The 25,311-nt window shown below is 43.3% G+C and overlaps 2 protein-coding genes across 5 annotated transcripts in view; one reads left to right on the top strand and one right to left on the bottom strand.

Annotated features, from left to right (window-relative positions):
* Window positions 1–5,977, top strand: part of LOC129857902 (mitogen-activated protein kinase 9-like) — a 30,313-nt gene extending 24,336 nt beyond the window's left edge. For 2 of the 3 annotated variants that reach the window (XM_055926587.1, XM_055926586.1), the window contains exons 10-12: window positions 1,325–1,388; window positions 1,510–1,578; window positions 4,256–5,977. In XM_055926587.1, coding sequence (XP_055782562.1) covers window positions 1,325–1,388; window positions 1,510–1,578; window positions 4,256–4,389 — 267 coding nt within the window. In that variant the 3' untranslated portion in view covers window positions 4,390–5,977. The remainder of the gene's footprint in view (window positions 1–1,324; window positions 1,389–1,509; window positions 1,579–4,255) is intronic. The other variant, XM_055926588.1, reaches the window with a different exon arrangement.
* Window positions 5,332–9,054, bottom strand: LOC129857901 (rho GTPase-activating protein 24-like). Of its 2 annotated transcripts, none has more exons than XM_055926585.1 (2): window positions 7,800–9,048; window positions 5,332–6,821 (listed from the first exon to the last, which is right to left on the bottom strand). In XM_055926585.1, the coding sequence occupies exons 1-2, from the start codon at window positions 8,777–8,779 to the stop codon at window positions 6,584–6,586; spliced, it is 1,218 nt and encodes a 405-aa protein (XP_055782560.1). In that variant the 5' UTR covers window positions 8,780–9,048; the 3' UTR covers window positions 5,332–6,583. The 2 variants fall into 2 exon arrangements, with proteins under 2 accessions (XP_055782560.1, XP_055782559.1); XM_055926584.1 differs by lacking the exon at window positions 5,332–6,821 and adding an exon at window positions 6,839–7,693 and having other exon boundaries at window positions 7,800–9,054.
* Between the last annotated feature and the right edge of the window lie 16,257 nt (window positions 9,055–25,311).

Raw genomic sequence — 25,311 nt, 5'->3', positions numbered from 1 at the left:
AATTGGTGTACCTGTGGATGTATTTCAAGGCCTACCTTCAAACTCAGTGCCTCTTTGCGTGACATCATGGGAAAATCAAAAGAAATCAGCAAAGACCTCAGAGAAAAAAATGTAGGCCTTCAAAAGTCTGGTTCATCCTTGGGAGCAATTTCCAAACGCCTGAAGGTACAACGTTCAGCTGTACAAACAATAATACGCAAGTATAAACCCCATGGGGTCACACAGCCGTCATACCGCTCAGGAAGGAGACGTGTTCTGTCTCCTAGAGATGAACGTACTGTGGTGCGAAAAGTGCAAATCAATCCCAGAACAACAGCAAAGGACCTTGTGAAGATGCTGGAGGAAACGGGTACAACAGTATCTATATCCACAGTAAAATGAGTCCTATATCGACATAACCTGAAAGGCCGCTCAGCAAGGAAGAAGCCACTGCTCCGAAATCGCCATTAAAAAAGCCAGGCTACAGTTTGCAACTGCACTTGGGGACAAAAATTAATTTTTTGAGAAATGTCCTCTGGTCTGATGAAACAAAAATATAACTGTTTGGCCATAATGACCATCGTTATGTTTGGAGGAAAAAGGGGGAGGCTTGCAAGCCGAAGAACACCATCCCAACTGTGAAGCACGGGGGTGGCGGCATCATGTTGTGGTGGTGCTTTGCTGCAGGAGGGACTGGTGCACTTCACAAAATAGATGGCATCATGAGGCAGGACAATTGTGGATATATTGAAGCAACATCTCAAAACATAAGTCAGGATGTTAAAGCTTGGTCGCAAATGGGTCTTCAAAATGGACAATGACCCCAAGCATATTTCCAAAGTTGTGGCAAAATGGCTTAAGGACAACAAGGTCAAGGTATTGGAGTGGCCATCACAATCCCTGACCTCAATCATATAGAACATTTGTGGGCAGAACTGAAAGTGTGTGCGAGCAAGGAGGCCTACAAACCTGACTCGGTTACACCAGCTCTGTCAGGAGGAATGGGCCAAAAGGAATGTGGAAGGCTACCCGTAACGTTTGACCCAAAATAAACATTTTAAAGGCAATGCTACCAAATACTAATTGAGTATGTAAACTTCTGACCCCCTGGGAATGTGATGAAAGAAATAAAAGCTGAAATAAATAATTTGCTGTACTATTATTCTGACATTTCATATTCTTAAAATAAAGTGGTGATCCTAACTGACCTAAGACAGGGAATTTTTACTAGGATTAAATGTGAACTGAGTTTAAATTTATTTGGCCAATGTTTATGTATATATGGGGAACACATTTGTCTGGTCTGATATGTGTGTCACTGTGTTGTCTATGTTGTATCTAATAGCCTCCCCCACAGATCTGTGACAAGCAGCTAGAGGAGAGAGAACACAGCATCGAACAGTGGAAAGGTAGGGGGTGGCTCGCTCTAGGGACAGCACTCTCTCACCTGTTCTGATACAGTACATTACCACACACACACACAGTGTAGATTACTGTACAGGGATGAAATGAATCACTCTTTCTCCTCAGAGCTCATTTATGAAGAATTGATAGACTGGGAGGAGAGGAACAAGAATGGAGTGATGAAAGACGAGTCCGGTAACTCTTTACACAATACACGGATACAAGATCACATCTTAATGTACTATATAACAAGTCCTCTAGGTCTGTTGTGAATGTCAGTGGACCGGGCCCCAGGGTTGGGGTTAATTGCACAAATTCAATTGTAATTCAAATTCCAGTTCAGTCTTTGAATTCAGAGAGAATTCAACTCCTCTCAATTCTAATGTTAACTAAATTCCAAGAATGACATTCCCAATTCAAAATTATCCCCAATAATTCCAATTAGAATTCAACTCCCTCAGGCTTTCAGGCTGATCATGTCACTGTTCAGCCTAGCTATAATGGAAATTTAAGTTTTTAGACCAATCCTGCTGTCCATTTTTGTTAATTCTAATTATGTTGATTCCATCAACTGGGAAATGTACAAATATTGAATTCGAACAGTCTAATTCCAATTAAATTCCGTAACGTGAAGGTTGTTGAAATTTGAATTCAACGTAACTTCTCCACTTCAAGAATTGAATTGAAATTTCTAATTAAATGGGTTTGACCCCAACCCTGGTGGACCCTGCCAGGTATTAGGGATGGGCATGGTGATACGCATATTCTAATATCCAAATGAACGCTAGTATTCAAAACATTTTTAAAAAGGCCTATTTTAACAATGAAAAATTGTTACACACAAGGATATACAATGACATTTGATAATCTTAATTAAATATAACCACAAACTTTAAAATGTAGTGTTTATGTACATGCATTGAGCTGCTGCTGCTTCAGATGGTTTTGAAAGTAAATTGTCTACCGTTGCGACCGGTAAATGTAGCCTACAGTTCTGAGGATGCATAAAATTATTTTGTTTGAATTTAAAGCACATTTTCTCTCACATGGGCTATGGGTTGCATTTACATGAAAAAGCATTTGACTATCATAGCGTATTTAGCCCACTGGTTGGCTCTGACAATGGTATGCTATTTTCTTCACTTCAAATAGCAGTTAGCCTATAGTCGCGCACCAACAGACGGTGCACAAGACCTGACACGGATCAATGTAAAACACCTTTTGAAACAGAATCAGTTCTATTATGGTGAACATCAGACTTCTCTTTCACTGTTGCTGTTAGCCTAGGCTACTGTTAGCCAAAAACACTGGAGAATAGCACCCTGAAAACAACTGTTGTTGTGGCAATATGTGTCATTCTGATTGGTCTAGAGTCTAACTTATTATTTGTTAAAAAAAATGTCTCATGGTATTATTTGAATAGTGATATATAAACAATGTCCAGACCTACCTGGTGTGTGTATATAGTAGACCAGTGGTCACTAACCGGTGGATCGCGATCGACTCGTTGCTCTTCAAAGCATTCCTCATCGATCACCAAACATTTCTGTAGAAAAGCCAACGACAAAAGGTTGCGTTCTTTTATTTATTTTATGTTGTGCTGTTGTTGGTAGGTGTACTTGATTCAGAAGCCCTGCACACTGGGTAGGCAAAGTTGACCCATTTGGAACCATTTCATTTGTCTAAAAAGACAAACTCCGCCTTCCCGGTGGACCGGCTAAAGCGAGTACGCCTACTGCGCTGGCCAATCGGATAGCTTAAATCACCGTGCCCAACAGCTTCCCCGGCCACAAAGTTTGATACTAGCCTAAGTGACATTTCATGACTTTTAAAACCACGACCAGAGAGAGACTGTCAATTTGTTTGTTTTTGTCAGTTCATGTCTAAGTTTTTATTCAACACTATTACAAAACATAAGTTGTGCTTCTCCCTATGTCCACTCGCTCTGCAGCTGCAATGAATTAGTAGCCAAGTCTATCGATAGCCATGCTTTTAAAAATTATTATTATTAGCAGCTCGTCATGTCTATTTTCATATCGTGGAATATTTCACTTTCTCTGCTCATAGGAACAACATTAATTTGTGCATGAGGCAGATCAAATAAAATGTTTGTCACATGAGGTGCGACTCGAGTTTCGCCATCAGGTGGAAGACGTGTCCCCTCTCTCTGGTCTGTCTCACCAGAGGAAAGGAAGGAGAGAGCAGGGACCGTGAGAGGCGGACCCTCTGCTGCTCTCTCCCTCCCTCTGCTGAGACTAATGATGTGTTCAAAACAACTGGGAACTCGGAAATCTCCTACTTCTGACTTCAGTGCATTCAAGACAATTGGGAAGTCGGGGGAAATAATTTGATCCGTCTGGGGAAAAATAGTTTTGAACGGTCATCCAACTCTGAATTTCAATTCGGAAACTCGAATTGAGTTTCAGGCCGGAGCTCTTTTCTAGAGCTCCGGCCTGAAGATCACTGACGTCGTGATTTGACCTCGTCCTGGTCCCCCAGTAAAATAAAAAAGCAAATTATGTCAATTAATTCTCAGCTGTGCCTCGCAAGTGCTACACCAACTGATCTATTTTATTATCAAAGCTTGAGTTTTGAAATATAATATGGTCTGAGAAGAACAATATTGCTAAGCATTTAGCCAATATGTTGTGATGTATTAGGCCTACTGTTCCTACAGAACTGTTTTTATTAGGTAGTTTAAAAAAATGTAAGCCTTTTTTTTTTTTAGCTGAACAGTAGATCTCGGCTTGATTTTTGACTGCAAAAGTGATCTTGACTTAAAGGTTGGTGACCACTGCATTAGACATATACAGTATAAACCCTATTATATTTTCTCTCTCTCTCTCTCGCTGTCTGTCCATCTTTGTGATAGATGCAGTGAGGGGGTTGGCCTCCCAGTCGTCCTCGGCCAATGACATCTCGTCCATGTCAACAGAGCAAACCCTGGCCTCAGACACTGACAGCAGCATTGACACACTCACTGGACACCTGGACGAGAGCCAATGAGTTCGCACCATGAAGTGTATATGTTTCTCTCTATTCTAGCTTGCTTTGTCTCGCTTACCTCCTTTATATTTCTTTCCATCTCCTTTTTTTCCTCTAACTTCCATGCATAGGTCTATTTTTCTAAAGAAGAATTGTGCGATCTTGGACACGTATAGTTTAGCTGTAACCCCAGAGCAGTGTTTCACTTCTATCCTAAGCCTTATTTTTCTGACTGTGTAAGAGGTGCAAGTTACAATATCTATATTGGGTTAATAGCCTTTTTATTAATATTTAAAGTATTCTGTAATATATTCTTCCATTTTGAATATCTGTCGTGAGAAATCTTGGCAAGGGACTTAATATTTACTTTGCCTACCTTTTTTTTTATTTTATTGTTTTTGTTTTCAATTAAGGTTATAAAGATTTTAACCTAAAGACAGGAGTATCATTAGATTTGAACAGCTGTTTTCTGCATGCTACAGCAACAAACTCTAATCACATAATCAAATGTTCATCTGATGATCAACCACTAATCACATTTGTAGATTGTTTTAGTTAGATAGCAGTGTTGAGAACCAGTGAGAGTGGTGCCTGCTTTGAGTATAGTGTTTTAATTGTCTTGAGTGAAGTGGTTTGGAGCTGTTACTCCTCCTGACCTCCAGGGGTGGCTGTGGTTGCAATGTTGAGGTTTTATTTCCTTATAAATGTACTGTATGTAATAGTATCAAGCTAAAGCTCTGATAATGCACGTAGATATGTAGCTAGGCATATTTGTTTGTTAGACATTCAATGTACCCATAGAAGCATCTTATAGTACAATCAACCCATATGCCATAAGGTACAATGTGTATATTGAAATATCATTATCCTGTACATTTGTGTACAAAAAAAGGTCCATGAGTTTGAATTCTTTGCTAAATGTTGCACACCACTGACAATGTTTTGACTCATACAAAACAAGACCCTTGTGAAACGTTTTTATTGATGATCAAATGCACGGGGCATCTTATTCTAAACCATTCCATCAGTACTGGAAATCCTTTGGGAGAAATCATGACATAAAACATATATTGTAATTGAGGATCTAGAGATGTAGCAAAATAACAATTGTTGTTCAACTTGCATGGTGGCGCATACACTGTACTTGTCTCGTGTGTGTGTGTGCTATATCGCTACCATGCTGTCCTCTCATCGTTCCTCTAATGGATTTCGCTTCTTCAAGACGAGGACAACCACATCGGTAGGTTAATGCCTATGGACGGCAGGACAGTCACACAGTGGTGGAGCACGGCTGTTGGTTTGGAATGTGGACATGTCACATAACTGTACAATGCCTAGTGTGATTCTGGAGCAGAACTCTGAGCATCGATAGAACTTTAGAACTAAACAGATTTTGAAGAAAAGTAACTGTTGAATGATGGATATGCACAAGCAGACATAATGTAGTCAGAGGAGGACTGTACCCCATGTTTGTTTTCCTTTCAAACCATGACGGCCTTATTCATTCATCATGCCTTAAATGACCGGCGGAGTGTCAGGCTCACTCTTTACATACTATTCGTTAAGGACTGAGGTGTGTACCATGTTTAAAATATTCACTGTGTACAAACTACGTCTCATGTTTTATCTTGTTCATTTCCTTTTATTTTGTCATTTTTATAATGTATTGTCTGCAATGACATGCTCTTTCACAGTACCACTTTGCTTTCATGTTGTCCTTCCCCATCAATTAAAAGTGGACAACTCAAAGAATGTGATGTTTAATTGCTGTGAATGCAGAGGGTGCTGTACATCGATACCAGTTCAGAACCTTCTGGATGTGTGTGTGAGCGCCTCTTGCGCGTCCCCACCGAACTGGCTAATCGGCTGTTCCAGATCCCGACCCAGCACTAGAAAGTGCTAATAGAGGTGTGGTATAATCATCAAAGATGAGTCAAACATGACGCAAGATGAAGGTGTATGAGCCCGTCGTCTGAATCCATGGACAATATACTGTAGCTCATGAATATGCACATTTCTGATAATTAACCTTTCCATAATCCATTAGAATTCCTGAAGGCTTCAGCGCTTCATACTCAAATGGTTCCTCTCCAGCTGGCCTTAAAGATTGTGTAAATAGTCTTAGTTCAAAGACAGTGTCTTATCACTTCCAATCTCATCATACATACTTCACTTCCTCAGCACACAGTACACACCCCTCGGCCAAAGGTCAGTCTCAGAAACTCCTGACAATTTTCTCCGTCTTCTTGGCCTCGTTGTTGAGCTCTCCGAAGGTGTCAAAGAACTGCTCCATCTCCCTCTGCAGGGCTGCGTTTCGGAGGTCTGCTGCAGCACGGCCCCTCTCTGACTCCAAGATCTTAGCCTGGACCACAGAGTACCACCGCCTCTGCTGAGCCAGGCTGGCCCTGAGGTCAAACACCTCTACCTGGAGAGCCTCGTTCCTCTCTTCCAGACTGGGAAAGGGGGGGGGCAAAGGGTGGTGGGGGAGAGAGAGAGAGGTTAGGAAAATGAGGGGGGGGTGGCACAGTAACTGCTGAGCTGGGTTAGCTGTTGGTGAGAATCTCAATTGCATTTTCCTTGGTTCATTGTGTGCTTTCGCCTCTTAAAATGGCGAGGCAAAGGCGTGAGGAATCAGGGAGAATCACAATTGCATTTCCTTAAGTGCTCGAAGGAGAGAGTGGGTAAGGGGGACAGAGTGAGAAGGAGGAGAGCGAAAAGGGTAAGGAAGAGCGAGAGGTCCTGAGCCAACACTTCGATCGAGTACCCTTTTTGGGGGCGTCCATCGTGGGATTAGGTTAGGGTTAATGATGGTGAATTAGCCTATGTGACAGTCCGACATCATTGTCCCTGTGTGCTGTATGCTCCTAATTTTAGCTGTATGGCCAGTTAGTCTCAATCTGACCAGGCATCCGCTGTCTGTATCAGTAGTAGTGAGGTATGTGTTAGTGTCTAGGTTAGCACAGACCCTTTTATATAGCTCTCTTTTTTTTCCATCCACCGCGACACAAACAGACTCTATTTCTATGTTTTTAGGCATAATATTACTCCACCCGAAGAAAACAATTTCATGAAGTGTGTAATCGTCGGCTTTTGAATTCCGGTGTTCTTTAATATGCCAGTCATGGCATTCATTCCTTGTGTGTGTGTAATAAATGACATGTCAAATAAATATCGAAGAGAAGGCAGGAAAAGTGCTTGTGGAATATTCCATGGCTGATATCTGTCAGTAAACAGGATGAGAGGAGGAGGGGGGGGGGGGGGTTCACGGGAAACAGCAGAGTGGACACACACGTCTGGATAGAAAACCTTTGCAACTCCTTTATCACTGAAAGTACACAGAGAAACCTTGTCACTCCAAAAGCAAGCCAAAATGTGCTTGTCAACATGTTTATTATTATTAGTGTGTGCACATTACATGATGATGTTCTTACCTGTGTATGCGTTCCTCATACTCCTCTCTCTGCCTGGCTATCTGCTGCTGGAGGCTGGTGAGGAGGCTGCGGAGGGCGCTGGCTGAGGGGTCTGCCAAGGGCAGGGGAGGGGGAACCCGGGCCCCAGGTACAGGGATAGGACCAGAAGGCTGGAGAGGCTCTACTGGATGTGCGGCAGAAGCCTGTAGAGGTGGGACAAGGGGCTGGAGATGGGAGAAGTTATCTGGTTGATGTGGTTGGATCAATGGCTGGAGTTGGAACATGGGCTCGTCCTGGTTAAAGTCCAGTTCTGGTTCTGGGTCAAGGTCTTGGTACTGGTCTGGTACATTGCTGGCACTGCTCCCTGCAAGGAGGATTTCACAGGAAGACCAGGAGCTACTCTCCCCGCTGACCCCTCCATCCTCCATCAACCCCGAGACCGGCACCGGGACCCTCAGGAAGCGCTGGGGCGTGGGGAAGGTCACAGTGGTTTCCATGGCAGCGTCCTCGGTAGGGGTCACGGCGTGAAGGTTGTCGTAGACGGAAAGAGCGCTCTCGTGTGTGTCACTGTGGCTCGGGCTGGGGCTCTGCTGATGCCGAACGCTCTCCACCTCCTTTACTCCCTTATTCCCTCCTCTCTCTCGTCCTCTCTCTCCTCTGTTTGTCCCCATGTCCCAGCCCTGCCTTCCCAGGCCTCCCCAGCTGCAGTGACTGTGAGCTGGCAGCACGCCAGCCCCTCTCTCCCCTCCTCTTCCATCTCTCCCCATTCCCAGTGTGGGAACCACAGCTGCAGCTGGGGCCAAGCCAGGGAGGGAGGAGGGGTGAAGGATTCCGGTTACAGCAGGGTTGCAAAGTCCCCCACTTTCCCTTTTTCTCTCCATCTCCCTAAACCCTCTATCCCTCCCTCTCCCGGCATGGGGTAGACAGTTGTCGTACAGGGGGTCGGTGGAGCAGGAGCTGGCTGTGGTGGGGGTTTCGGTGGGCAGGCAGGGTAGCTCCATGTCACTACCTCACCCTAGGGAGGTCCGGCACGGTGAGGGGGGGGTGCTGAGGGTTCGAGGGGTGCAGTAGTGACACCTTGCTCTGCTGTCAGTTTAGTCAAGGAGAGGTCTGAAGTCTGGTTGTAAGTCTGTCTGGAAGTGTAAGGGAGGGTCCCTGCTGGCTGTCCCCTGGAAGGAGTGCTGTGTCCTTGGGAGGGAAGTGTGTGTAGGACCCCCTGCCTGGTTCTCCTCGGTGTCCTTGACGCGGCTGGTGGACGGCAGGTAGCAGGAGTACTGTGGCCGTCTGAGGAAAGGACTGCAGCTCTCACTCAGCAGCTGTGTGGAATTGTGTGCGTGCGTGCGTGCGTGCGTGTGTGTGTGTGTGTGTGTGTGTGTGTGTGTGTGTGTGTGTGTGTGCGTCCATGCGTCCGTGCATGTTTGTGTCTTTAAGCAGCCCTGACTTCAGCTGTTGCACCATAACAGCTCCTGAGGGAGTGACCAGAGTGTAACTCAGCCTGGCTCATTCCTGAAGACACACACATTCAGAACTAGCTACAACCACAAAAATAGATACTGTACGCGGGCACACACACTGCAATAAACCCCCCGACACTGGAGAGGAATGAAAGTGGTTGCCAGTCAATGCTTCCTGATTGGAGCATACAGGGTTAGACACTCCCTTTTACAGGGGTACAATGGCACAAATGCTGGCACACTTCTGGCCTGACTTACACGTCACCGTGTCAATTGACACTCAGTTCCCCTTTCCCCTTTTCATGTGGCAACGGGTCACAAATCTTGCTGCTGTGATTGCACACAGTGGTATTTCACCCAATAGATATGGTAGTTTCTCCATCTCAGTCAATCTGTATCTACTTCCCGTTTGTTTATCTCCCTATCCCCTCCCCCTTTCTCTCTCCCACACTCTCTTGGTTTATGGCACCTGTCCATGCTAATGCTGTGGGATGCAGTGAACCAAGTGTCAGGCGCATTTAACAGTGTGAAGAGAGTGATGGTGGTCAGTCACCCCACAGTTTAGCCCAGGCCATTCAGCGGATCTATGGAGAGTACTCACACGCACGCATGCTCACACAGAGCGGACTCAGAACCAGTGGGCAGCTACCAACCTACCGTACAGGAAACTAATCATAGGGTCACAACTCCTAGACTATAGCTTTTACCCTGAGTACACAGTGGGAGAGAGGGAATATAGACTGAGAGGTTGGCTTACTGCATGGTGAACATGTGGTAAGAAGAGGTTATTTTACAGTTTTTAACCAGAGAGAGAGATGAGGTTGGAGACAGAGGCAGAGAGATACAGCTTCCCTATTATGAGACACTTAAACATTGGCAAAGTGAAACATTTCATTAGAACTGAAAGCTTTTAGTACAGTTTGTGTTAATGCACCTTACTCACTGCAGGCTAGAGAGCTGAGTTCTGGAGCTAAGCCATGGCCACCTACACACACACACACACACGCACACACATGCACACAGATGTTGCTATGGAACATTTGACCACCAGATGGGGCTATTAGCTATTTTATATGGAAAGTGTGTTTTCAATGGGTGGTGTACCTTGTCATCAGCAAAAATGTAACAGGCAGGAATTGCTTCCATCATCTTCCAAACCTAATCTGAATCACAGTATCCGTTTTCTAGCACTGTACATGAAATGTAGGTGCTCGGGTTTGTTTCTCTTTTTAAAATCCATGAATGGTTGATCGGACCCTACTTGTCCAATGAAGGACAAAGAGCTATCAGGACACATTCTCTCTTTAACCACCAGCTTCTCCCTTCCCTCCGATTTAGGGTTAAAACACGGTCTCCAGCATCAGATCACAGCTATCGATCCAGTATCGATCCGTGATCCGGTGTTAGATCCTCCTCTGCTTCCGCTGCAGGGCAGGAACAACCCCGTCTTTATCAGGGACACTGATCCTAGATCACAGGAAACAGCCATATAATGGATCGATATTTTCCCTTAACTCACCTCAGCTCAACTCAGGTCAGCTGCAATGATCAGATCCTTTGCAGCGCAGTGCAGTAGTGAGAGGAATCACGGGTTGACCGGAATGCTTTATAGAATTAGGACTTTGGAATAGATCTGCAAGATTCTATCGATGTGGCCATGGGATAGAGGGGATCTACTTTGGAGTCTCCTGAGTAATCTAGTCAGCTTGTGTTGTTCCTTGGTAGAACTGTAGACTTACCTGTCCTATGTAAATCACCCTTTGGCCTTCAAGCCTGCACATCGAAGCATAGTCTTCAGTCACTTCGATTGCTGTAGAAAAACAGAGAGGATACATTCTGGTCTTGGTGGCTCCGCTGAGTCCAGCAAAGCACATAGCCCTGTCCAAGGTTCTGAACTGGCCTGTCTCTTAGAGACCAGTGACTTCGGAAGGAGACGTGCAGCGAGAATGACAGAAATGTTCATCTTAACCCTTATCACTGCTTCTGACCTTACAGTTTGACCTTCCAGTGTCTTTTTAAACAACATTTAAAGCTGACCTCTCTTCTTTAACCTCTTATTCAGAGGCCAGTGACCTCTTTATGAAGATGGAAAGTTCAGCCCTGCAGAGGTTAACCTCTCTCCGAGGCCCTCAAGCACCTCCTCACCCGTCCTCCTGCTCCTTACATCTACGCAGTTGTTTGTAGCCATGACGACCAAGGGGCCTCTATGGCAACCCGGATCCTCGTGTTTTAAATAATAAAGCGTCAGGGTGGTGGTGAGGGGAGAGCTCAGTGGTTAGTGCAGACTGTTGCTTGATGGAGTGTAATTGAGGAGGGCTCTTGTTAGCATGGGAGGAGGCCCTGTTAATGCAAGAGGCCTTGGAGGGAGAGAGGAGACATAGTCTGTAAGAGCTGTCTGGGCATCTTTCTACTGAATAGGATATAAAGAAGAACCATACTGTAGCTAGGAAAACCATATGAGGTGATGCACCGCAGCTGGTGCTCCTTCCACAAGATAGAACGAGAGAAAGGCAGAAAGAGAGAGTGAGTGAGTGAGAAGAGAAGAGAAGGCGATCAACGCAGTGAGAGAGACTTGTGTGTGATTATGATATGTATGTCTATGCACAGGTACATTTCTGTGAGATTACACCCCCCAACCCCCCCCGCCCCCCCCCCTCCACCTCTTCCGCTGTTTCTTCGTTAGCCTGTGTACCCTGATGTGCTGTTCTGTACTGAAGCAGCAGATTCTATTCAGATTCCCCCCAGTTCTGTTTACTCATGTTTTATTAAGCCCTTCTGTCCTTTTGAAGATTCCTCTGAATACTTCTCATCCTGGAAATGAAAGCTCAACGGGGTTTTCAGGCTGCATCCTTTGACGTCAGAAATGTGGCTTTCTATTCTTTCTATTCACAAGGCTTTAAGAGTTCTCGGTAGAGAGGCCCATCACCAATGTCAGTCAGCCATAAAGCGTCAACCGATAATACCATCTACAGTATATGAAGTGTTATTTGTCACTGTTATCCACATGCCTCTGTGCCAAACCCTATCTCCTGGGTTTCTGTTGACTGTCATTCAAACCTTATCTGGAGTGTTTATTGCCGAAAACAAAAATATCATCCTTCATTCTCCACACAGGATTATCCCTCAGAACAAGACATCCCGTCAAAACGTTGGCGCACGCACACACACACACTCTCTCACACACACTCTCTCACACACACACACACACACGGGATGTGGTATATACATTGTAGAAGATATGAGTTATGCATCCCCATGTGTGGGTAGCTGCTAATTATCACGCCGTAATTAGGTTAGCAGCTAGATTCAACACTGCTTATAGATTAATCCGTAGGTGTCTCTCCAGTATGATATCAGTAAACCAGGTATTTCTGTGTCGCTTTGCATTCAGATTAGATCAGTATTTCATTATTGTCTCTTGAGATTATAGCGTTCCTTTTGTCCTAATGTAAAAAGGTATTTTAAAAAAAGATATTTTAGTTACGTTTTTTTTTTTTTTTAAGTTATAAAACATGCATCTGACAGTATAGTGACAGATCTGGCTGTGTTACCATGGGAACATCTTCTTTTAGAAAGAATGTGATTGGCGACTGGGGAATAGAGAAATTCCGACATGGTGCTTTAAGCGAATGTAATCTGTATTCCTGGCAGGTTTGACATCTTACTCAAATTAGCACATCACTGAACATGACTGAATGAGATGTTCATCTTATATAAGAAAGACGGAGGTTTAAATGGAATTCCTATAGCTGGAATTCCCAGTGCCGGATCATTATTATTATTATTATATAAAAAATGCATTTCATGCAATTCTACATAATTTACATGATAGAAGGCATTAGCGAAATCTCTTTTAATACCACACAAATTACAGAATTGAGTGGCTACTCTGACACTGACATACTGAGATCAATCTTCTCTTGAATTCAAACAAACAATAGCCCAGGCCAATGAAGCGACACACAGATTGTATTATATTAGGAGGCAATATATATACTGTTGAAGTCGGAAGTTTACATACACCTCAGCCAAATACATTTAAACTCAGTTTTTTCACAATTCCTGACATTTAATTCTAGTAAAAATTCCCTGTTTTAGGTCAGTTAGATTAAAACAATTCCCTGTTTTAGGCCACTTTATTTTAAGAATGTGAAATGTCAGAATAATGGTAGAGAGAATGATTTATTTCAGCTTTTATTTCTTTCATCACATTCCCAGTGGGTCAGAAGTTTACATGCTACCAAATACTAATTGAGCGTATTGCCTTTAAATTGTTTAACTTGGGTCAAACGTTTCCGGTAGCCTTCCACAAGCTTCCCACAATAAGTTGAGGGAATTTTGGCCCATTCCTCCTGACAGAGCTGGTGTAACTGAGTCAGGTTTGTAGGCCTCCTTGCTCGCACACACTTTCAGTTCTGCCCACAATTTTTCTATAGGATTGAGGGCTTTGTGATGGCCACTCCAATACCTTGACTTTGTTGTCCTTAAACCCTTTTGCTACAACTTTGGAAGTACGCTTGTACCTGCAGCTTTAGCTCCTTCCATAGGTTAGAGAGAGAAATGCAGAAAGAGAGAGTGAGTGAGTGAGAAGAGAAGGCGATCAAAGCAGTGAGAGAGGTTTGGACACACCTACTCATTCCATGGTTTTTCTTTATTTTTTACAATTTTCTACATTGTACAATAATAGTGAAGACATTAAAACTATGAAATAATACATACGGAATCATGTAGTAACCAAAAAAGTGTTAAACAAATCAAAATATATAGTAGTCACCCTTTGCCTTGATGACAGCTTTGCACACTCTTGGCCTTCTCTCAACCAGCTTCACTTAGAATGCTTTTCCAACAGTCTTGAAGGAGTTCCCACATATGCTGAGCACTTGTTGGCTGCTTTTCCTTTACTTTGCGGTCCAACTCATCCCAAACCATCTCAATTGGGTTGAGGTCGGGTGATTGTGGAGGCCAGGTCATCTGATGCAGAACTCCATCACTCTCCTTCTTGGTCAAATAGCCCTTACACAGCCTGGAGGTGTGTTGGGTCATTGTCCTGTTGACAAACAAATTATACTCCCACTAAGCGCAAACCAGATTGGATGGTGTATCGCTGCAGAATGCTGTGGTAGCCATGCTGGTTAAGTGTCCCTTGAATTCTAAATTTGGACTCATCAGACCGAAGGACAGATTTCCAATGTCCATTGCTCGTGTTTCTTGGCCCAAACAAGACTCTCCTTCTTATTTGTGTCCTTTAGTAGTGGTTTCTTTGCAGCAATTTGACCATGAAGGCCATTTCTCTCTTTCCTTTTTGAGCTGTTCTTGCCATAATATAGACTTAGTCTTTTACCAAATGGGGCTATCTTCTGTATACTACTCTACCTTGTCACAACACAACTGATTGGCGCAAACGCATTAAGAAAGAAATTCCACAAATTAACTTTAAACAAGGCATACTGTTAATTGAAATGCATTCCAGGTGACTGCCTCATGAAGCTGGTTGAGAGAATGCCAAGAGTGTGCAAAGCTGTAATCAAGGCAAAGGGTGGCTACTTTGAAGAATCTCAAGCATAAAATATATTTTGATTTGTTTAACACTTTTTGGGTTACTAAATTATTCCATTTGTGTTATTTCATTGTTTTGATGTCTTCACTATTATTCTACAATGTAGAAAATACTAAAAATAAAGAAAACCCATTGAAAACGCCAAACTTTTGTCTGGTTCTGAATATTATAGGCAACAGCAGGCTACTAAATAATATTTCCAGTGGCACACTGACTCACCTAATGATGAAGATGAAGCCATAGGCTACTACTCACCATGTTGGCTGATGCATGCGTCTTGGCAATAGACTATCTCAAGATGAGCCCCTTTGAAAAACAGTGCTGCTGTTCGCAAAAAAAATGAGAGTTGTCAGGGTAAGATGTTTCATAACTCTTCTATGGATAATATGTCTACGGCCACAGTTCAACAAGCTGTATATTTGGCGTGCATGTTGGCCAAATTGCGGCCTTACCAACTGTCAGTGGTGTAAAGTACTTAAGTAAAAATACTTTAAAGTACTACTTAAGTCGTTTTTTGGGGTATCTGTACTTTACTTTACTATTTATATTTTTGACTACTTTTACTTTTACTTCACTACATTCCCCTAAGAAAATATTGTACTTTTTACTCCATACATTTTCCTTGACACCCGAAAGTACTCGTTAAATTTTGAATGCTTATCAGGACAGGAAAATAGTCCAATTCACAAACTTATCAACTGAACATCCCTGGTCATCCCTACTGCCTCTGATCTGGCGGACTCACTAAACACACATGCTTTGTTTGTAAATTATGTCTGAATGTTGGAGTGTGTCTGTGGCTTTCCCTAAATAAAAAAAACTAGAAAATGGTGCCATCTGGTTTGCTTAATATAAGGAATTTGAAATGATTTATTATTTTTACTTTTGATACTTAAGTATGTTTTAAACCAAATACTTTTAGACTTTTACTCAAGTAGAATTTTACTGGGTGACTTTTCTGTTAAGGTACCTTTACTTTTACTCAAGTATGACAGTTGGGTACTTTTTCTACCACTGCCAACAGCAGGCAACTGGTGACTGCCAAAATAAAGGAAACACTTAAGTAAATGGGGGAAACAAATAAAATGTTATGGTGTAGGGTGCATTTTCCTGGCATGGTTTAAGTCCACTTGTAGAATCTATGCCAAGGTGCATTGAAGCTGTTCTGGCAGCTTTACTGCAGTTGGCTAAACCAGGGTCAAACACCATTTTTATTGGTAGTCTTAAACAAATCTACGTTGAAAAAAAAGTTTACACCTCACACACGGTTATGGGAGTACAAAAAAGAAGACACATGTACCATGTCAGATATAGAGTTGAAATATATTCAATTTTGAGTTTGCACCCCAATTTTACACTTTATATACATCTCAGAAGACGCAAGTATAACAAAACCATTTTACAGAGAAACACCAGATTTTCAGCTTTTTAAAATAATAATGTTTCCTAATTATGAAATTATGAAAAAGATGCATTACGTTCCACCCATGAGGCCACTAGGGGGCGCTTTGGTCATTTGACTGCCAGTGCAGGAAAGATTTCCTTTATTTTGGCAGTTACCTGAATACTTGTGATAAAATGTAATCCACAGTTATTTTTTTGAAATTATTGATCTGTGGCTAAATTATGCTTTCTGGTGTATTTTGAACATTGAGAGCTGGAAACTATGGTTGTATAAAAAATATTTGTGAGTCAATTGTGTGAGTCCGGGCCTAGCACCTGACTCACACAATTGACCAGTCACATTTATTTATTATGCAGTTAATTTTTTATTTTTTATTAATCAATTACCCAAACAAGACAGGGCCCCCCAGTTACCCAAATGTGCCCCCTACTTCCTCTGTTATTGGAGTGTCCAGTAGTCGGGAGAAAAACTTCCCAATGAGACCAGGGAATGTTCCAGATGAAGAACTCTAGGAGACACACGGGGGAGACCAATTATAACACATATCCTGGACAGAGAGAAGGGAGAGAAGGGTTGAAAGAAGGAGCATGACAAACAACAAGGTAGAGAGAGAGAGAGAGAGAGAGAGAGACCCTGGCCGTGCCCCACTTTCCGAGGGTGCCTCGGGGAGAGTTGTGATCTGCAAAAAACACATTTCCAATTCATGCATGCGTACGATACACACCTGTACATGTGTGAAATAGGACACATACAGTTGAAGTCAGAAGTTTACATACACTTAGGTTGGAGTCATTAAAACTCATTTTTCAACCACTCCACAAATTTCTTGTTAACACACTATAGTTTTGGCAAGTCAGTTAGGACATCTTCTTTGTGCATGACACAAGTCATTTTTCCCAAAATTGTTTACAGACAGATTATTTCACTTATAATTCACTGTATTACACTTCCAGTGGGTCAGAAGTCAACAATAGTACACAAGTATAAACACCATGGGACCACGCAGCCATCATACCGCTCAGGAAGGAGACGCGTTCTGTCTCCTCGAGATGAACGTACATTGTTGCGAAATTTGCAAATCAATCCCAGAACAACAGCAAAGGAACTTGTGAAGATGCTGGAGGAAACAGGTACAAAAGTATCTAAACTCAGCAAAAAAAGAAACATCCCTTTTTCAGGACCCTGTCTTTCAAAGGAAATTCTTAAAAATCCAAATAACTGTCCTCCCAATGGCACGTGTTCAAAGTGGATGGACCTTGATAATGTCTCTCACCTGAGCCGCCAGTGTCCTTTACAGTCTTGTCCATTTTCCTACAAGTACACACTCCTACAAGTACACTCCATGCTCACTCCACGTGGACCCATGTCTCACTCCTGAGAGAAAAGGCAGTTGATAGCTTCGACTGGATGCTGTGTACATGCTGGCTCGGACTACGGTCTCACGGTAGAAGTGGTGAAGGACCATCCTGAACGTCATTGCTTCAGCTGGTTGGAGGGGGGGGGGGGGGGGGGTTCACACTGTTCTTGGTCAAATTATCCCTTCCATGCATCTAGACACCATCTGTGATCACTTTCGCCATAGAGGAGAGACCAGAACAACAGTTTAGTTTATGGCATTTCTGATTCAGGAAATCCAGTCACAAAAAATAATTTATGACAAACTATTACTGCTACCAAAATTCTTAATACAGATTTCTGGTGGCATTGTCATGCTGGAGGGTCATGTCAGGATGACATGTAACGCACAGCGTTGAGATTGCAGGCAATGATAACAAGCTCCGTCCGATGATGCTGTGACACACTGCCCCAGACCATGACGGACCATCCACCTTCAAATTGATCCCGCTCCAGAGTACAGGCCTCGGTGTAACGCTCATTCCTTTGACGATAAACGCGGATCCGACCATCAACCCTGGTGAGAAAAAAAACACAACTCGTCAGTGAAGAGCACTTTTTGCCAGTCCTGTCTGGTCCAGCGGCGGTGGGTTTGTGCCCATAGACACCCTCTGCTGCCAGTGATGTCTGGTGAGGACCTGCCTTACAACAGGCCTACAAGCCCTCAGTCCAGCCTCTCTCAGCCTACTGCGGACAGTCTGAGCACTGATGGAGGAATTGTGCGTTCCTGGTGTAACTAGATCTGTTCTAGACTGCTCTGCTTTGTTCTTCTCTGTTCTAGTCTGCTCTGTTCTAGTATGTTCTGTTCTAGTCTGCTCTGTTCTAGTCTGTTCAGTTCTAGTCTGCTCTGTTCTAGTCTGCTCTGTTCTAGTCTGCTCTGTTCTATTCTGCTCTGTTCTAGTCTGCTCTGCTCTGCTCTGCTCTGTTCTAGTCTACTCTATTCTGTTTTAATCTGCTCTGTTCTAGTCTGCTCTGTTCTGTTGTACTCTGCTTTGTTATAGTCTTCTCTGTTCTAGTCTGCTCTGTTATAGTCTTCTCTGTTCTAGTCGGCTCTGTTCTACTCTGCTCTGTTGTAGTCTGCTCTGTTCTAGTCTGCTCTGTTCTAATCTGTTCTATTCTAGTCTGCTCTGTTTTTTCTAGTCTGCTCTGTTCTAGTCTGCTCTGTACTAGTCTGCTCTGTTATTTTCTAGTCTGCTCTGCTCTGCTCTGTTCTAGTCTGCTCTGTTCTATTATAGTCTTCTCTGTTCTAGTCTGCTCTGTTCCAGCCTGCTCTGTTCTAGTCTGCTCTGTTCTTTTCTAGTCTGCTCTGTTCTGCTCTGCTCTAGTCTGCTCTGTTCTAGTCTGCTCTGTTCTTTTCTAGTCTGCTCTGTTCTGCTCTGCTCTAGTCTGCTCTGTTGTAGTCTGCTCTGTTCTATTCTGCTCTGTTCTAGTCTGCTCTGTTCTGTTCTGCTCTGTTCTATTCTGCTCTGTTATAGTCTGATCTGTTCTAGTCTGCTCTGTTCTAGTCTGCTCTGTTCTAGTCTGCTCTCTTCTGTTCTAGTCTGCTCTGTTCTAGTCTGCTCTGATCTGTTCTAGTCTGCTCTGTTCTATTCTGCTCTGTTCTACTCTGCTCTGCTCTACTCTGCTCTGCTCTGCTCTGTTCTAGTCTGCTCTGCTCTGTTCTTATCAAATCTGCTCTGTTGTAGTCTGCTCTGCTCTGTTGTAGTCTGCTCTGTTCTGTTGTAGACTGCTTTGTTATAGTCTTTTCTGTTCTAGTCTGCTCTGTTCTAGTCTGCTCTGTTCTAGTCTGCTCTGCTCTGTTCTAGTCTACTCTGTTCTGTTCAAATCTGCTCTGTTCTAGTCTGCTCTGTTCTAGCCTGCTCTGTTCTAGTCTGCTCTGCTCTGTTCTAGTCTACTCTGTTCTAGTCTACTCCTGTTCTAATCTGCTCTGTTTTAGTCGGCTCTGTTCTAGTCTGCTCTGTTCTTTTCTAGTCTGCTCTGTTCTACTCTGCTCTGCTCTAGTCTGCTCTATTCTTGTCTGCTCTGGTCTTTTCTGCTCTGTTCTACTCTGCTATGCTCTACTCTGCTCTGTTCTATTCTGCTCTGCTCTGTTCTTATCAAATATGCTCTGTTCTATTCTGCTCTGTTCTACTCTGCTCTGCTCTACTCTGCTCTGTTCTAGTCTGCTCTGCTCTGTTCTTATCAAATCTGCTCTGTTGTAGTCTGCTTTGCTCTGTTGTAGTCTGCTCTGTTCTGTTGTAGACTGCTTTGTTATAGTCTTTTCTGTTCTAGTCTGATCTGTTCTAGTCTGCTCTGTTCTATTCTGCTCTGTTCTACTCTGCTCTGCTCTACTCTGCTCTGTTCTAGTCTGCTCTGCTCTGTCTTATCAAATCTGCTCTGTTGTAGTCTGCTCTGCTCTGTTGTAGTCTGCTCTGTTCTGTTGTAGACTGCTTTGTTATAGTCTTTTCTGTTCTAGTCTGCTCTGTTCTAGTCTGCTCTGTTCTAGTCTGCTCTGCTCTGTTCTAGTCTACTCTGTTCTGTTCATATCTGCTCTGTTCTAGTCTGCTCTGTTCTAGCCTGCTCTGTTCTAGTCTGCTCTGCTCTGTTCTAGTCTACTCTGTTCTAGTCTACTCCTGTTCTAATCTGCTCTGTTTTAGTCGGCTCTGTTCTAGTCTGCTCTGTTCTTTTCTAGTCTGCTCTGTTCTACTCTGCTCTGCTCTAGTCTGCTCTATTCTAGTCTGCTCTGTTCTTTTCTGCTCTGTTCTGTTCTAATCTGCTCTGTTCTAGTCTGCTCTGCTCTGTTCTAGTCTGCTCTGTTCTGATGTAGTCTGCTTTGTTATAGTCTGCTCTGTTTTTGTCTGCTCTGTTCTGTTCTGCTCTGCTCTGTTCTAGTCTACTCTGTTCTGTTCTAATCTGCTCTGTTCTACTCTGTTCTAATCTGCTCTGTTACAGTCTGCTCTGTTCTAATCTGCTCTGCTCTAGTCTGCTCTATTCTAGTCTGCTCTGTTCTTTTCTGCTCTGTTCTGTTCTAATCTGCTCTGTTCTAGTCTGCTCTGCTCTGTTCTAGTCTGCTCTGTCCTGTTATAGTCTGCTTTGTCATAGTCTGCTCTGTTTTAGGCTGCTCTGTTCTAGTCTGCACTGTTCTATTCTAATCTATTCTAGTCTGCTCTGCTCTGTTCTAGTCTACTCTGTTCTGTTCTAATCTGCTCCATTCTAGTCTGCTCTGTTGTAGTCTGCTCTGTTCTGTTGTAGACTGCTTTGTTGTAGTCTTTTCTTTTCTAGTCTGCTCTGTTCTAGTCTGCTCTGCTCTGTTCTAGTCTGCTCTGTTCTTTTCAAATCTGCTCTGTTCTAGTCTGCTCTGTTCTTTTCTAGTCTGCTCTGTTCTAGACTACTCTGATCTGCTCTGTTCTAGTCTGCTCTGTTCTACTCTTGTCTGCTCTAGTCTGCTCTATTCTAGTCTGCTCTGTTCTATTCTGCTCTGTTCTTGTCTACTCTGTTCTGTTCTAATCTGCTCTGTTCTAGTTTGCTCTGCTCTGTTCTAGTCTGCTCTGTTCTGGTGTTGTCTGCTTTGTTATAGTCTGCTCTGTTCTAGTCTGCTCTGTTCAAGTCTCCACTGTTCTATTCTGCTCTGTTCTAGTCTGCTCTGTTCTAGTCTACTCTGTTCTGTTCTAATCTGCTCTGTTGTAGTCTGCTCTGTTCTGTTGTAGACTGCTTTGTTATAGTCTTTTCTGTTCTAGTCTGCTCTGTTCTAGTCTGCTCTGTTCTGGTCTGTTCTAGTCTGCTCTGCTCTGTTCTAGTCTACTCTGTTCTGTTCAAATCTGCTCTGTTCTAGTCTTCTCTCTTCTAGCCTGCTCTGTTCTAGTCTGCTCTGCTCTGTTCTAGTCTGCTCTGTTCTAGTCTGCTCTGCTCTAGTCTGTTCAGTTCTAGTCTGCTCTGTTCTAGTCTGCTCTGTTCTAGTCTGCTCTGTTCTATTCTGCTCTGTTCTAGTCTGCTCTGCTCTGCTCTGCTCTGTTCTAGTCTACTCTATTCTGTTTTAATCTGCTCTGTTCTAGTCTGCTCTGTTCTGTTGTACTCTGCTTTGTTATAGTCTTCTCTGTTCTAGTCTGCTCTGTTATAGTCTTCTCTGTTCTAGTCGGCTCTGTTCTACTCTGCTCTGTTGTAGTCTGCTCTGTTCTAGTCTGCTCTGTTCTAATCTGTTCTATTCTAGTCTGCTCTGTTTTTTCTAGTCTGCTCTGTTCTAGTCTGCTCTGTACTAGTCTGCTCTGTTATTTTCTAGTCTGCTCTGCTCTGCTCTGTTCTAGTCTGCTCTGTTCTATTATAGTCTTCTCTGTTCTAGTCTGCTCTGTTCCAGCCTGCTCTGTTCTAGTCTGCTCTGTTCTTTTCTAGTCTGCTCTGTTCTGCTCTGCTCTAGTCTGCTCTGTTCTAGTCTGCTCTGTTCTTTTCTAGTCTGCTCTGTTCTGCTCTGCTCTAGTCTGCTCTGTTGTAGTCTGCTCTGTTCTATTCTGCTCTGTTCTAGTCTGCTCTGTTCTGTTCTGCTCTGTTCTATTCTGCTCTGTTATAGTCTGATCTGTTCTAGTCTGCTCTGTTCTAGTCTGCTCTGTTCTAGTCTGCTCTCTTCTGTTCTAGTCTACTCTCTTCTTTTCTAGTCTGCTCTGTTCTAGTCTGCTCTGATCTGTTCTAGTCTGCTCTGTTCTATTCTGCTCTGTTCTACTCTGCTCTGCTCTACTCTGCTCTGCTCTACTCTGCTCTGTTCTAGTCTGCTCTGCTCTGTTCTTATCAAATCTGCTCTGTTGTAGTCTGCTCTGCTCTGTTGTAGTCTGCTCTGTTCTGTTGTAGACTGCTTTGTTATAGTCTTTTCTGTTCTAGTCTGCTCTGTTCTAGTCTGCTCTGTTCTAGTCTGCTCTGCTCTGTTCTAGTCTACTCTGTTCTGTTCAAATCTGCTCTGTTCTAGTCTGCTCTGTTCTAGCCTGCTCTGTTCTAGTCTGCTCTGCTCTGTTCTAGTCTACTCTGTTCTAGTCTACTCCTGTTCTAATCTGCTCTGTTTTAGTCGGCTCTGTTCTAGTCTGCTCTGTTCTTTTCTAGTCTGCTCTGTTCTACTCTGCTCTGCTCTAGTCTGCTCTATTCTTGTCTGCTCTGGTCTTTTCTGCTCTGTTCTACTCTGCTATGCTCTACTCTGCTCTGTTCTATTCTGCTCTGCTCTGTTCTTATCAAATATGCTCTGTTCTATTCTGCTCTGTTCTACTCTGCTCTGCTCTACTCTGCTCTGTTCTAGTCTGCTCTGCTCTGTTCTTATCAAATCTGCTCTGTTGTAGTCTGCTTTGCTCTGTTGTAGTCTGCTCTGTTCTGTTGTAGACTGCTTTGTTATAGTCTTTTCTGTTCTAGTCTGATCTGTTCTAGTCTGCTCTGTTCTATTCTGCTCTGTTCTACTCTGCTCTGCTCTACTCTGCTCTGTTCTAGTCTGCTCTGCTCTGTCTTATCAAATCTGCTCTGTTGTAGTCTGCTCTGCTCTGTTGTAGTCTGCTCTGTTCTGTTGTAGACTGCTTTGTTATAGTCTTTTCTGTTCTAGTCTGCTCTGTTCTAGTCTGCTCTGTTCTAGTCTGCTCTGCTCTGTTCTAGTCTACTCTGTTCTGTTCAAATCTGCTCTGTTCTAGTCTGCTCTGTTCTAGCCTGCTCTGTTCTAGTCTGCTCTGCTCTGTTCTAGTCTACTCTGTTCTAGTCTACTCCTGTTCTAATCTGCTCTGTTTTAGTCGGCTCTGTTCTAGTCTGCTCTGTTCTTTTCTAGTCTGCTCTGTTCTACTCTGCTCTGCTCTAGTCTGCTCTATTCTAGTCTGCTCTGTTCTTTTCTGCTCTGTTCTGTTCTAATCTGCTCTGTTCTAGTCTGCTCTGCTCTGTTCTAGTCTGCTCTGTTCTGATGTAGTCTGCTTTGTTATAGTCTGCTCTGTTTTTGTCTGCTCTGTTCTGTTCTGCTCTGCTCTGTTCTAGTCTACTCTGTTCTGTTCTAATCTGCTCTGTTCTACTCTGTTCTAATCTGCTCTGTTACAGTCTGCTCTGTTCTACTCTGCTCTGCTCTAGTCTGCTCTATTCTAGTCTGCTCTGTTCTTTTCTGCTCTGTTCTGTTCTAATCTGCTCTGTTCTAGTCTGCTCTGCTCTGTTCTAGTCTGCTCTGTCCTGTTATAGTCTGCTTTGTCATAGTCTGCTCTGTTTTAGGCTGCTCTGTTCTAGTCTGCACTGTTCTATTCTAATCTATTCTAGTCTGCTCTGCTCTGTTCTAGTCTACTCTGTTCTGTTCTAATCTGCTCCATTCTAGTCTGCTCTGTTGTAGTCTGCTCTGTTCTGTTGTAGACTGCTTTGTTGTAGTCTTTTCTTTTCTAGTCTGCTCTGTTCTAGTCTGCTCTGCTCTGTTCTAGTCTGCTCTGTTCTTTTCAAATCTGCTCTGTTCTAGTCTGCTCTGTTCTTTTCTAGTCTGCTCTGTTCTAGACTACTCTGATCTGCTCTGTTCTAGTCTGCTCTGTTCTACTCTTGTCTGCTCTAGTCTGCTCTATTCTAGTCTGCTCTGTTCTATTCTGCTCTGTTCTTGTCTACTCTGTTCTGTTCTAATCTGCTCTGTTCTAGTTTGCTCTGCTCTGTTCTAGTCTGCTCTGTTCTGGTGTTGTCTGCTTTGTTATAGTCTGCTCTGTTCTAGTCTGCTCTGTTCAAGTCTCCACTGTTCTCTTCTGCTCTGTTCTAGTCTGCTCTGTTCTAGTCTACTCTGTTCTGTTCTAATCTGCTCTGTTGTAGTCTGCTCTGTTCTGTTGTAGACTGCTTTGTTATAGTCTTTTCTGTTCTAGTCTGCTCTGTTCTAGTCTGCTCTGTTCTGGTCTGTTCTAGTCTGCTCTGCTCTGTTCTAGTCTACTCTGTTCTGTTCAAATCTGCTCTGTTCTAGTCTTCTCTCTTCTAGCCTGCTCTGTTCTAGTCTGCTCTGCTCTGTTCTAGTCTGCTCTGTTCTAGTCTGCTCTGCTCTGTTCTAGTCTACTCAGTTCTGTTCTAGTCTGCTCTGTTTTAGTCGGCTCTGTTCTAGTCTGCTTTGTTCTAGTCTGCTTTGTTCTAGTCTGCTCTGTTTAGTCTGTTCTGTTTAGTCTGTTCTGTTCTAGTCTGCTATGTTCTGTTATAGTCTGTTCTGTTCTAGTCTGTTCTGTTTAGTCTGTTCTGTTCTAGTCTGCTATGTTCTGTTCTAGTCTGTTCTGTTCTAGTCTGTTCTGTTCTAGTCTGTTCTGTTCTAGTCTGCTCTGTTTAGTCTGTTCTGTTTAGTCTGTTCTGTTCTAGTCTGCTCTGTTCTGTTCTAGTCTGCTTTGTCATAGTCTACTCTGTTTTAGTCGGCTCTGTTCTAGTCTGCTTTGTTCTAGTCTGCTTTGTTCTAGTCTGCTCTGTTTAGTCTGTTCTGTTATAGTCTGTTCTGTTATAGTCTGTTCTGTTCTAGTCTGCTCTGTTTAGTCTGTTCTGTTTAGTCTGTTCTGTTTAGTCTGTTCTGTTCTAGTCTGCTATGTTCTGTTATAGTCTGCTCTGTTCTAGTCTGCTCTGTTTAGTCTGTTCTGTTCTAGTCTGCTATGTTCTGTTATAGTCTGTTCTGTTATAGTCTGCTCTGTTCTAGTCTGCTTTGTTCTAGTCTGTTCTGTTGTAGTCTGGTCTGTTCTAGTCTGGTCTGTTCTAGTCTGTTCTGTTTAGTCTGCTCTGTTTTAGTCTGATCTAGTCTGTTCTGTTTAGTCT

The sequence above is a fragment of the Salvelinus fontinalis genome, chromosome 6 (genome assembly GCF_029448725.1).
Source record: "Salvelinus fontinalis isolate EN_2023a chromosome 6, ASM2944872v1, whole genome shotgun sequence".
Taxonomy (NCBI): Eukaryota; Metazoa; Chordata; class Actinopteri; order Salmoniformes; family Salmonidae; genus Salvelinus; species Salvelinus fontinalis.
This window is presented reverse-complemented; position numbering and strand designations above follow the sequence as displayed.

Coding starts and splice junctions, on each gene's coding strand:
- LOC129857901 (XM_055926584.1), bottom strand. CDS start 8,779: ATGGAGCTACCCTGCCTGCCCACCGAAACCCCCACCACAGCCAGCTCC. Junction 7,694..7,799: donor TATGAGGAACGCATACACAG/GTAAGAACATCA, acceptor GTGTACTTTCAG/TGATAAAGGAGTTGCAAAGG.